General features: G+C 38.1%; 1 protein-coding gene across 1 annotated transcript in view; it reads right to left on the bottom strand.

Moving 5' to 3' along the window:
- Positions 1–13,366, bottom strand: part of SLC7A11 (solute carrier family 7 member 11) — a 418,199-nt gene that overhangs the window by 190,824 nt on the left and 214,009 nt on the right. The window contains 1 exon segment of the mRNA XM_075348585.1: positions 9,704–9,748. Coding sequence (XP_075204700.1) covers positions 9,704–9,748 — 45 coding nt within the window.

The following is a 13,366-nucleotide window of genomic DNA, read 5'->3' as shown; positions in this document are numbered from 1 at the left end:
GTGAGGAACATAGTAAGGAAATGGAAGAACACAGGTACAGTTCTTGTTAAGCCCAGAAGTGGCAGGCCAGGAAAAATATCAGAAAGGCAGAGAAGAAGAATGGTGAGAACAGTCAAGGACAATCCACAGACCACCTACAAAGACCTGCAGCTTCATCTTGCTGCAGATGGTGTCAATGCGCATCGGTCAACAATACAGCGCACGTTGCACAAGGAGAAGCTGTATGGGAGAGTGATGTGAAAGAAGCCGTTTCTGCAAGCAAGCCACAAACAGAGTCGCCTGAGGTATGCAAAAGCACATTTGGACAAGCCAGTTACATTTTGGAAGAAGGTCCTGTGGACTGATGAAACAAAGATTGAGTTGTTTGGGCGTACAAAAAGGCGTTATGCATGGAGGCAAAAAAACACGGCATTCCAAGAAAAGCACTTGCTACCCACAGTAAAATTTGGTGGAGGTTCCATCATGCTTTGGGGCTGTGTGGCCAATGCCGGCACCGGGGATCTTGTTAAAGTTGAGGGTCGCATGGATTCAACTCAGTATCAGCAGATTCTTGACAATAATGTGCAAGAATCAGTGACGAAGTTGAAGTTACGGAGGGGATGGATATTTCAGCAAGACAATGATCCAAAACACTGCTCCATATCTACTCAGGCATTCATGCAGAGGAACAATTACAATGTTCCGGAATGGCCATCCCAGTCCCCAGACCTGAATATCATTGAACATCTGTGGGATGATTTGAAGTGTGCTGTCCATGCTCGGTGACCATCAAACTTAACTGAACTGGAATTGTTTTGTAAACAGGAATGGTGAAATATACCTTCATCCAGGATCAAGGAACTCATTAAAAGCTACAGGAAGCGACTAGAGGCTGTTATTTTTGCAAAAGGAGGATCTACAAAATATTAATGTCACTTTTATGTTGAGGTGCCCATACTTTTGCACTGGTCAAATTTTGTTTAAATGCAGATTGCACATTTTCTGTTAGTACAATAAACCTCATTTCAATCCAGAAATATTACTCAGTCCATCAGTTATTAGATATATGAAACTGAAATAGCTGTTGCAAAAACCCAAATTGTTATAAAGAAAAAAGGTTAACATTAATAGAGGTGCCCAAACTTTTTCATATGACTGTATATTACATGAGACTCGTCAATGCAATTCAATGGGTTCGAGAAAAAAAATCAGACCATCTATAATGTTGAGGGTGCCTGAAGCCACCATTCAACAAACCTTGCCAGAAAAGGAAGCATAGTGAGAAACTCTGGCAGAAAAAATGGAGGAGGAATGATGGTCCAGTTAGTGAGTATTGCTTTCATTTGTGTTTTCCTTCTTACATCTAAACCCTTTAACGACTGAGCATTTTTTGTTTTTGAGCTATTTTTTTATCCTCTTTCGTCCAAAAGCCATATTTTTTATTTTGCCATCGTTATCGTTGATGAGTTATACTTTTGAATAACACCATCTATTTTGTCATCAGATGTAATTGTAATCCGGGACAAAATTCAAAGTGTAGCAAAATAAAAAAGTTATATTCTGATATCGTTTTTTGGGTTCTTTGTTTACAGCATTCATTATACCATAAAACTGACCTGGCACTATAATTCTCCAGGTCAGTACAATTACATAGATACCACATTTATATAGTTTTTGTTTTATTTAACTAGTGATATTATTTAAGAACATTTTGAAAAATAGAAAATCTTGCATCTGTCGCAATTTTCCTGGAGCCGTGACATTTTACATTTTTGGGATAAGTGGCTGTATGAGGACTTGTTTTCTGCACCCCAATCTATTGTTTTTATTGATAATATATTGGGGAATATATAATGTTTTTATTGACAGTTAATACATTTTTTTCTGTTTTTGCTGCGGTTGAAAAACTGCATCGCCGGTGTTTTTTTTTTTCTTATTCTGCTGTCTACTATTTGGATTCATTTATTTTTATAATTTTGATGGATCGGACATTTATGAATGCACCAATACAATATATGTGTATTTTTATTTTTTTATTTCTTAATTTTTTCATACTATCTTTTCTACTTTTACTGTATTTAATTGCTTTAAGAGATTTGAACCTTCAATGGTCTGATCACATGTTGTACAGTTGAAACCAGAAGTTTACATACACTACCTAAAAAGACACATATGCATGTTTTTCTCACTATCTGACATGAAATCAGAATAAACCTTTCTTGTTTTATGCCAATTAGGCAAAATTATTTATATTTGCCAAATGCCAGAATAATGAGAGAGAGAATGTTTTAAGGCATTTTTATTTCTTTCTTCAAAGTCAAAGTTTACATGCATTTGATTAGTATTTGGTACCATTGCCCTTAAACTGTATGACTTTGGTCAAACATTTTGATATCCTTCCACTAGCTTCTCGCAATAGTTGGTAGGAATTTGGGCCCATTCATCTTGACAGAACTGGAGTAACTAAGCCATTGTAGGTCGCCTTGTTGCACCTGCTTTTGCAGCTTTTCCCATAAATTTTCAATAGGATTGAGATCAGGGATATGTGATTGCCACTCCAAAATATTGACTTTGTTATCCTTAAGCCACTTTGTAACCAGTTTAGCAGTATGGTCCCGGTCATTGTCCATTTCCACCTAAGCTGTAAGTTCCTGGCTGATGCCTTGAGATGTTGCTTCATTATTGCCACATAATCTTCTTTCCTCATGATGCCATCTATTTTTTGAAGTGCAGCAGTCTCTCCTGCAGCATAGCAAGCCCACAACATGATGCTGCCAACCCCATATTTGAAAGTTGGGATGGTGTTATTAGGCTTTAAAGCTTCTCTCTTTTACCTCAACAATGACCTTAACAATGGTCATTATGGTCAAACAGTTTAATTTTAGTTTGGTTAGGCCACAAGGCATTTCTCAAAAAATTAAGGTCTTTCTTCCTGTGTGCATTTGTAAACATTAAAATGCATCCACAGATGTGTCACTAATTAACTCAGATGTTGCCAATAAACATCAAAACTTTCCAAAGATATGACATCGTCATATGGGCTGTTTCATATTGTTTCATGGCATAGTACTCAGTGTATGTAAACTTTTGACTTTGCAAAAAGTAATAAAAATGCTTTAAAATATTCTCTCTCTCTCTCTTTCTCTCTCTTTCCCTCTCATTATTCTGGCATTTGGCAAATATAAAGAATTTTGGTTCCTAATTGACCTAACACAGGAAACCTTTATTCTGATTTCATGTCAGATAGTGAGAAAAACATGCAGATGTGTGTTTCTAGATAGTGTATGTAAACTTTTGATTTTAGCTGTATAAACAACACTACCACAGCATTGCTGTATGTAGAAGAAATCACAGTCTCCTTTAAAGACCAGCCATGAGCTGGTTTTCACTGGAGCACTGTGAGGGCAGACAGAGGGGTCATCAGCAGACCCCTGGCTGTCAGGATAACATATTGGCGTCCTGCGATTACATCTCGGACGAGCCAATGATGGGTCAGAAAAGCGCATCCCCCTGCTAGTGCACATTAAATGCCCCTGTCAGAGATTGACAGTGGCATTTAACTCTGGAATGCTCTGCCACAATATATCAGACTCTCGCCTACCTTGACAAGCTTTAAAAGGAACCTGAAGACCCTCCTCTTCCGACAAGCCTACAACCTGCCGTTACCCGCAGTCTGATATAACGCTGAACAACCAGCTCTACCCTAACCTACTGTATCCTCATCTATTCCTTGTAGACTGTGAGCCCTCGCGGGCAGGGACCTCTATCCTCCTGTACCGGTCTGTGCCTTGTATTGTTTATGATTATTGTACTTGTCCCTATTATGTATACCTCTTTCACATGTAAAACACCATGGAATAAATGGCGCTATAATAATAAATACTGATAATGATAATAATGAAGTTTGCAACCATGGGTGAAGCATTGTTCCAAACGCAACTGTTAGAGCCAGGTGAAAAGTGAATAATTCAGCCTTCATCTGCAGGGAACGTTTTGGGCTCAAACTGCTAGCCCACATCAAAGGCAGGGAGTCAATTTATGATGTGCATAGCACATCATAAGTCATTAATGAGTTAAACCAACCTTGGCCAGTTAAAAGGAATCTGACAATAGGATCCACCCTCCTCATCAGTCTATATCAGCATTCAGGTCATAGATTGTTGAAGAAAATGCTTCCTTGATATCTGAGATCTGATGTTTTCTTCCACATAAATCCACATTTTTCTGATAAGTAAATGTAACATTAAAGGGATACCTAAGCTGCAATCCCTAGCACATGATGTAAGAGACATGGCTTTATCAGGGGAACTATACTTCATTTTTAAATGGAGCTATTTGCTAATATTAATTATTATTATTATTATTATTATTATACATCTACTACATATTGGGATAATATCTTATAGATTCGAGTAACCCTTCAAGCTCTATGAGCCAGACAGAGATCTGCATGAAAATATGCCTCCAGTGTTTATTGTAAATAAAATGAAACATTACCAGTGTGAGTTATGTCATGGCTGACACTTTGCTCTCCTACTCATACACAGCTCAACAACAAGATCAGAACTAACAGAAAACAGCAAAACTAACACAGAACAGCAAAGCTAACTCAGTACAACAGAATTGGTTTGTCTCATTCCAAACATTTGCAGCTGCTGTCCTCAGCTTCCATCTCACAGGCAGCCAGTGTGGGGGAAGGGCAGTACAGCAGAGCTGACAGCTCTGTGGGAGGATAACTGCAAATGTTCATGTTATGTTTGTAGGGAGACAAAGTTAAACTCTGCTGCACTGTGTTGGCTATTCTCAGGCACAGCTGTGCAGCGGAACTACCAGCACTATGAGAGGACAAATGCCACTGCAAATGTTTGTAAGGAGACAAAGTTCACCTCTGCTACACTGTGTTAGCTCTGTGTTAGTTCTCCTGTCCTGTTAGCTCTGCTGTACTGTGTTACCTCTGCTGTACTGTGTTTCTTCTGCTTTACTGTGTTACCTCTGCTGTACTGTTACCTCTGCTGTACTATGTTACTTTTGCTATGCTGTGTTACCTCTGCTGTACTGTGTTACCTCTGATGTACTGTGTTGCTTCTGCTATACTGTCTTACCTCTGCTGTACTGTCTTACGTCTGCTGTGCTGTGTTACATCTGCTGTACTGTTTTACCTTTGCTGTACTTGTGTCACCTCTGCTATACTGTGTCACCTCTGCTGTACTGTGTTACCTCTGCTGCACTGTTACCTCTGCTGTACTGTGTTACTTCTGCTGTACTGTCTTACCTCTGCAATACTGTGTTACCTCTGCTGTACTGTGTTGCTTCTGCTGTACTGTGTTACCTCTGCTTTACTGTGTTACATCTGCTGTACTCTGTTACCTTTACTGTACTGTGTCACCTCTGCTGTACTCTGTTAACTATGATATACTGTGTCACTTCTGCTGTACTCTGTTACCTATGCTGTACTGTGTCACCTCTCCTGTACTGTTTTACCTCTACTATATATACTGTACAAATTAAAAAAATTTGATTTCTCTGGAATAAAATATCGTATCACATATATCAAAGTATCCTTTCATTCAACTTTCTATGGCCAACATGCTCATATAAAAAAATTAGGAGGTTTCATCCTAACACCATATTCCCTATAAATAGAATTTATTAGTCATGAAGAACGTCTTTCATTTTTAACACTTTAAGTTCCTCATTAAAACCAACCTAATAATAAAGCATAAAGAGGAGAGTAAGAAGGCTGTATCTAATGTAATAGACATCTCGAGTCACCTCAAGAAAACCCCTTCACTTCTTTTTATGTTTATTTGACTAATAGTCAAATTTCTGCATATTATTTTTTGTGTAATGGCTTATTTTCTAAACGAGAACTGTCTTCTGTTCTCCTTTTACATATAACAATGATATTATCCACAACACAATTGCATTGTGCAATTTATAAGAAATAATGATATGTCTTCCTGAAAAAAAAGTGTACAGTCAACGCTCTTGACAATAATGTAGGCAGATTGTTCCCAGTGCCAGCAGCTGGAGGGAACATAGTAAAGGCATCTGCCTGTTTAAACAATTAATTTAAAATGTACAATAGCAACAGAGTGAAACTTCTGCAAACAATCCAGTGATTAGTGAACCGTCACCATCTTACAGGGAGATTAGATAAACAGATTTCTCATGAGTTGGTAAGCAAAGAAGAGGCGTCAACCTTCATTTACATGTGCAAGATAAAAATGATATGCATGATCAAGATATTTATCAAGGCTCATTATCATTATTTGTTCTTCTTCGTATCATTATACGCAGATGCATCGTGTAAATGCAATACAAGATTACCAATGTGATTGTCAAAATAAAGTTGGCTTATTTGAAAAGTTTGTCAACCATGTTAAAATTAGCCCACAAAATTGAGGCTATATATATAGTCATAACAAACTACATGCCTGTTTACTGTACGCAATTATTATCACAATGCAATTATTTCTATGGATTTAAAAGGAATCTGTCAGCAGATTTTTGCTACCTCATCTGATAGCAACATAAGATTCTGAATTCAATGATGTATCACTTAGATTACTGGGGACATCTGTTCTCACATAATCAAGGCACTAAGAAGTTTTAAGTATGTAGCTGAGCCCAGGGGGCTGTGCTGTCACATTTAATGGAGATAGTGTATTGACTGTGAGGTGTCAATCACACCAGGGAAAGTGTCAGACTTATCTGCATGTGTGTTTCTAGGCCTGCAATGTTAATCACAGGGTAATAAAGACATTAGTTTAAATAAACAATAGCACATATACAGATAAAAGAGGCTCAGTTGTTGATTTTTTTTAAACCCTTACATCATGCTGTCCTTAGCTTACATAGCAAAAACCTGCTGACAGATTCTGATTAAATTGAAAAATGTCCAATGAGAATGAAGGCGATTAATTAGGAATGAAGAAATAATTGCTAGTTCTTAGCCTCACAGCAGAGGATCCTCTTGATCAGTGTTTCTCAACTCCAGTCCTCAAGACCCACCAACAGATCATGTTTTCAGGTTTTCCTCAGTCAGGTTTTCAGGATTTACTTAATGTTGCACAGGTGATGGAATTATTCCCTGTCTAATATTGAGGAAAACCTCAAAACATGATCTGTTGGTGAGTCTTGAGGACTGGAGTTGAAAAACACTGCTCTTGATGGAAATTATTAAAAGATTTATCACTTGTTTGAACAGTTTTTGCTTGTAAAGAGGACTTAAAGGATTTGTCCAGTAACAACCTACTGATAAGTTATCCTCAGAAGTCCTTAATATCAGAAAGGTTGGAGTCCAACACCAGGCGCCACCACAATCAGCTGTTATGAGCTCTGTTGGTGTCAGATGTGAACAAACTTAATGGATGTGCAGCATGCAGCTTTATTCAGTACGTAGCAGCTGTTGCCGAGTACTGCAGAACAGATCCTTTTCAAGGGAATAGGTACTATAGTGAAGTACCATCATTGGAGCTGTTCTGCAGCACTCATCAGGGGCTGCTAAACATTGAATGTAAATGTTTTGTGCATCTTTGTTCATACTGTTTAGATGCAGATGTCAGCCCTCTACTGATCTGGCATTCAAGGGAATAGGAAAGTAGTACCCAGCAGCCGCTATACATTGTTTGGATCATTTTTATCAAAGCTCTGATCAATGTGTTTAGAGTACATGCAGTTATCACCTATTTAAGAGAATAGGAGCTGTTCTGTAATACAACAGTGGCCATCACACAATAAATTAAATTACTAGTGCAGCTTGATTATATCCGTGTACATCCAGCCACCGGCAGACCTTATAACTGCTGATCAGTGGAGTTGTTGCGTATTGGACACCAATTAATCTGATACTATAGATAAGTTGTCATACCCTGCCGAACAACCCAATTAATGGTGTTTTCCTACCTTAGCAACTGAAGACATAGCATTGCTGTTGTGCATTGAAAAAGGAGAGGGGAGGTTAGGCGGGCTTTGCACATTACGACATCGCAAGCCGATGTGTCAGAGCGACGTCACACGGCAGGCGGCCAATAGCGGCGGAGGGGCGGAGATGAGCAAGATGTAAACATCCCGCCCACCTTCTTCCTTCCGTATAGCCGCCGGCGACAGGTAAGGCGATGGTCATCGCTCCTGCGGCTTCACACACAGCGATGTGTGCTGCTGCAGGAAAGAGGAACAACAACATACCTGTCTCGGCACCGGCATTATGGAAATGTCGGAGAATACACCGATGATACGATAACGATGCTTTTGTGCTCGTTCATCGTATCATCTTGGATTTACACACTACGATGTCGAAAGTGACGCCGGATGTGCGTCACTTTCGATTTGATCCCACCGACATCGCACGTGCGATGTTGCAACGTGCAAAGCCGCCCTAAGTCTTTTTTACACTGGATTTTGGTACTTGAGGACCACTTGCTCAAATGGAATGAACTGCAGAAAGTTTGATTTCCAATGTTCCAAAATGTAGCTATTTCAACAAAAACTCTTTATAGAAATAAAACAATACAAAAGTTTCTATTTATTGATTCCTTTTTCTTATGCCTATTATAAAAGTTTTCATGATGTAATTAAATTCACTGTAAATGGTCCTGTAAATGATTGTAGAATAATAGTTGCTGAAAAAAAAACAACACATTTCCTAATTTGTAAAACAGGTCACTTCTGGGGCATTTCTTCTGTTCTGGCACCTCAGGGGTGTAAATGTGTGCATTTCTATACATGGTGTTCATACTCGATACTAAATAAAATGGGATATATTGAATATTTTTCTTCAATATTTTCATTATTTGCATTACATCAATATATCTGTCAATCTTGTAATGTAAATAATTATACAATTTTAACATATTGGTGGCACTCTTCTATAGTGATGCATGTGGATATTTTCCATACTAGAAAGTTTCTTTTTGAACACATGCATGATCTGTCGTGTTTTAGACCTCTAAACCCACACTAAAATTTAATTTATCAACTGGATAAAATTCTGTTCATTTTTTTTGAATTAAAAAATACCTGATTATACCTGTATAGATAGTATTCTCATCTGTATTTGAGCATTGTATTAAGGTCCCAATACACATTATACTGAAGATGACAGAGTCCACTGATCAGCGGGCTTGGCCTACAGTCAAATGCCTATGGATGCCTCCTGACTCTTCCACCACAGGCAATGACAGGGAGGTATGGAAGTGTCATGTTCAATTTCGGACTAATGAGCTTTTGGTTCTTGATGTGATACAGTACCACCCATCCAGTCTGCCAGTGGTTCTCTCATTAAGAATTGTTGGATTGTTTATCCGACAACTATTTATTGTGTATACGGGGTTTTAGAAGAGGGCATGTGTGAGGTTTCCTGGCTGGATGAGAATCTAGCTGACTAGTATATAGATCAATAGGTTCTGTTGATTGGTTCCATTCACTCGATCTAGCGTAGCTCCATAGCTTATGTTTCAAAAAGTATTTTAGTATATTTAGAGTAATTATTTAACTAAAAATAAAACCAGTTTCAACCTACGTGCATATTAGACACTAAAATGTAACACTTTGACCAGAAATATGTTTGCTACAAAATGTGCATGGAAATCAAGACACAAATTATAATAAAACCAGAGAGAACACTAAGCTGTTATTACAAATACATTATATATTCAGTTCTAAGTATTAGTGCTATAATGCACCCGGCAACATAATATATAATGTTTGTATCTTCACTTACTTTTCAGGATTTTCAACTTCTTCAGTAACAAAATTGAGGTAAAACCTAAAGAAATAAAACCGATCAAACATAGGTAAATTATATTATGAGGGTAAGCATCATAGACTAAACAAGTAAAATTTAACAAACAAATTCCAAATTGTCATCACTTTGGTCACATAAAATAAATAGAGATAAAGAGATTGCAATCTGATTCAGTATTGAATTACATGGTCTGCCAGGGCTCCAATACAAACGTGAATATTTACTGCATTGATTTTAGACTATTGTCAGTGTTGTGTTAAAAAGGCCTATTGGTTCTGAGAAAAGCCCAAAATGTGATTGTAATTGAAATGAGTATTCCCTATTTTGGGAAAGATTGGTAATTTATCATTTCTGGCGTTTACCTGAAAAGTGAAATAATATAATATTGTTATAGCTCATGCACTTATGGATGTGGCGATACCAAATATTAATTTTTCTAGTTATTTTTTTGGTTTGAAAAGAAGGGTGATTTAGGCTTCCAATGTTTGTATTTCATTATTTTTTTAAAATGTATTGTTCCTTGATGGATCTTGAACCTGAGATCATTTGATTGCTTTTATTATATACTATAATAAATCGGTATTGCAAAATGTAGTAGAAGTGACAATCTCCTTTGAAGCTCTGCCTGAAACTCAACTTAAAGGGGGTTTCCAAAGAGCAAAATTTATTTTAAAGTTTAATCAATAGATCTTGGATAATAATAGATTCCATGGCTGGATGTGTTTAAAAAAAATGTTCCTGTGCTAAAATAATCTTATATATGTGTCCCTGCTATGTACTGTGTAATGGCAGTGTCTGACCATACAGGAACATGGTCTGATCATACCACATCTCCTGGGCAGGGGAAGACATAAAACAGAGTATACAGACATTACTGCATGGGATCATGGATTATTCTTTTTGTGAGATAAAACTTTTCCCTGCCTGTTTTTAAAAAAAGTTTTGCCTCAAAGAATAAATAATTTCTTCCTCCCCTACCCAGGAGATGTGGTATGATCAGACCATGTCCCTGTATGGTCAGACACTGCCATTACACAGTACATAGAAGAGTCATATATAAGATTATCTCAGCACAGTAACATTTTTTTTAAACACATCCAATTGAGGAACTTAATATTATTCCAATATCAATTGATTAAAATTAAGTTTGTTTATGGGAAAACCCCTTTAAAAGGGTTACCCGAGAATAAAACAAAATGCCAACCCTGATATAATTCAAATTGCAGCCTCTCCTAGTCACATGTCAGTACAAGCTGCATACTGAAGATATATACTTCCTGTGTTTCAAATCACGAGAGCTGTATCACTGTGTGAAGAAGTATAGTATAAATGCGCAGTCTTTGTATTATATATGCATATACCAAGTTGTCATCCATGTTATATGTAGCATTATGATGTTGCCCATTGTTTTTCCCTTCCCTAATATGGTGCCTACAGCCTCCGTCCTGTGCGCGCACGGCCCCCTGATCTCCCTCCTCCTCCCTGCTCAGCGTCCTATCGGGATTCTGACTTGCGCGCATGCGCAGTCTGGTTTCTGGGACGCCGGGCGGCGTGGATGATGGACATCGGGTGATCGCAGCGCGCCACTATAGGACGGTAAGGGGCACTAATCCATATCAAAATAGCCACTCACATCACCCTTGCACCTCCCGACGAAGCGGCAGCGAAACGCGTCAAGGTGCAGGGTGGTGTGTCTGTACAGGGTCCTCCAGACTCCTTGGTAAGGTTATTATACCTTTCAATCCAGGTTGTTGTATCCCAATTCTGTCCCCTGCTCATATGTGCATGCTGACTCTTTTGCCAAGCATAGGTTCACCATGACATCTGGATGCTCTTGACATTATGTGATATTGATTGTGTGACTGTTTTACATATTATGACCAATTTTGTTGTAACTTCAATATCTCTTTATACTGTCATACAGTCAATGTTTATTACCTCTGTGAGTGTCCTTTTTTGTTTGCAGCACCTATATGAGAATGATGATTTTTCTGCTGCTCTAATTTTCATGTTAACCTGCTGCCTATTCTAGCTTATTGTAATTGTCCATCTAGCCAGGAATCTTACTCTGCATGAGTGTATTTGGCATACATTGGGATTTTCCATATATACTTCTTGTCAATTTGACTACTTGATCCACAGGCTGGCTTATCTGCATCTTATGCATTATTCTTATATGCTAGTAATTCTTGAGTCTGACCCTTTGGACACACACCCCTGTTTTTATTGTGATTTTTACAAGCACTCTCTGTACCCTGTGTTTTTTGGATTGATATCCCTTTAATGAATTTTGTATACTTAGTAATAAAATTGCATCTCATTATGAAATGAAACAAATTTTTGTGTACTTAAACTGCAAATGTTTGTAAGGTGACAAAGTTCACCTTTGCTACACCCTGTTAGCTCTGTGTTAGTTCTCCTGTCCTGTTAGCTCTGCTGTACTGTGTTACCTCTGCTGTACTGTGTTACATCTGCTGTACTGTGTTACCTCTGCTGTACTGTGTTACCGCTGCTGTACTGTGTTACCTCTGCTGTACTGTGTTACCTCTGCTGTACTGTGTTACTTTTGCTATACTGTGCTACCTCTGTTGTACTGTGTTACCTCTGATGTACGGTACGGTTGATAGAGGTGTGATTAATATGAGATATGAAGGTCTTTCTGCTTTTTTCATATATAAGATTATCTCAGCACAGTAACATTTTTTTTAAACACATCCAATTGAGGAACTTAATATTATTCCAATATCAATTGATTAAAATTAAGTTTGTTTATGGGAAAACCCCTTTAAAGGGGTTACCCGAGAATGAGACAAAATGCCAACCCTGATATAATTCAAATTGCAGCCTCTCCTAGTCACATGTCAGTACAGGCTGCATACTGAAGATATATACTTCCTGTGTTTCAAATCACAAGAGCTGTATCACTGTGTGAAGAAATATTTTAACCTATGTTGTTCTTGATGAGATCTCAATCTAGTTTGTCCTCTATCAGTGTGACAGATTTATAAAAGTACATCAATACTGACTGCACCCAACTGGAAAACAAATCAACATGGAGAAGAATGACCCTGGAGATCCTGGAAATAACCCCATCGCTGTCAGCAAGGAAGAGATATATTTCTTGTAGTGATGAGCAAGCATACTCAGCACTGCTCATTTCTCAATCAAGCATCGGTGTGCTAAGGAACTCGCAGAGCTCGGCCAAGTATTGTGGGTGCAAAGGCTTTCTTCACTGCATAATGTGTGAAGGCACCCAAGAAAGTCTGTCCCGGGGGATAAAACAATGTTCTTGGACAGCAAAAAAGAAAATTGCTCTCCTCTCTGCTGGAAATGCTCTGTTTATAGATGGCTGTATGTGAGCGGAGACCCAAAAGGGCCAATAATTGAATTTTTATAATGCTCTCTACTCACATCGAGCTTGTCCGAGTGTCTGACCTACTTGAATCAAGGAATGAGTTTTCAAACATTTTAATGGTCATCTATCACATAAGACAGGTTGCCTGATGTATAGGTGATACAGCACTTGTGAGTGTTGAAAGTTATTTAGCTACAGTCTGCAGCTGACATGTTACTAGGACGGGCTTCAGTTTGAATTATTCCAGGGATGTCATTTTATTTTATTCTCTGAGAACCTCTTTA

The sequence above is a fragment of the Anomaloglossus baeobatrachus genome, chromosome 1 (genome assembly GCF_048569485.1).
Source record: "Anomaloglossus baeobatrachus isolate aAnoBae1 chromosome 1, aAnoBae1.hap1, whole genome shotgun sequence".
Lineage (NCBI taxonomy): Eukaryota > Metazoa > Chordata > Amphibia > Anura > Aromobatidae > Anomaloglossus > Anomaloglossus baeobatrachus.
The sequence above is the reverse complement of the archived record's forward strand: the minus strand, read 5'-3'. Positions and strand labels throughout refer to the sequence as shown.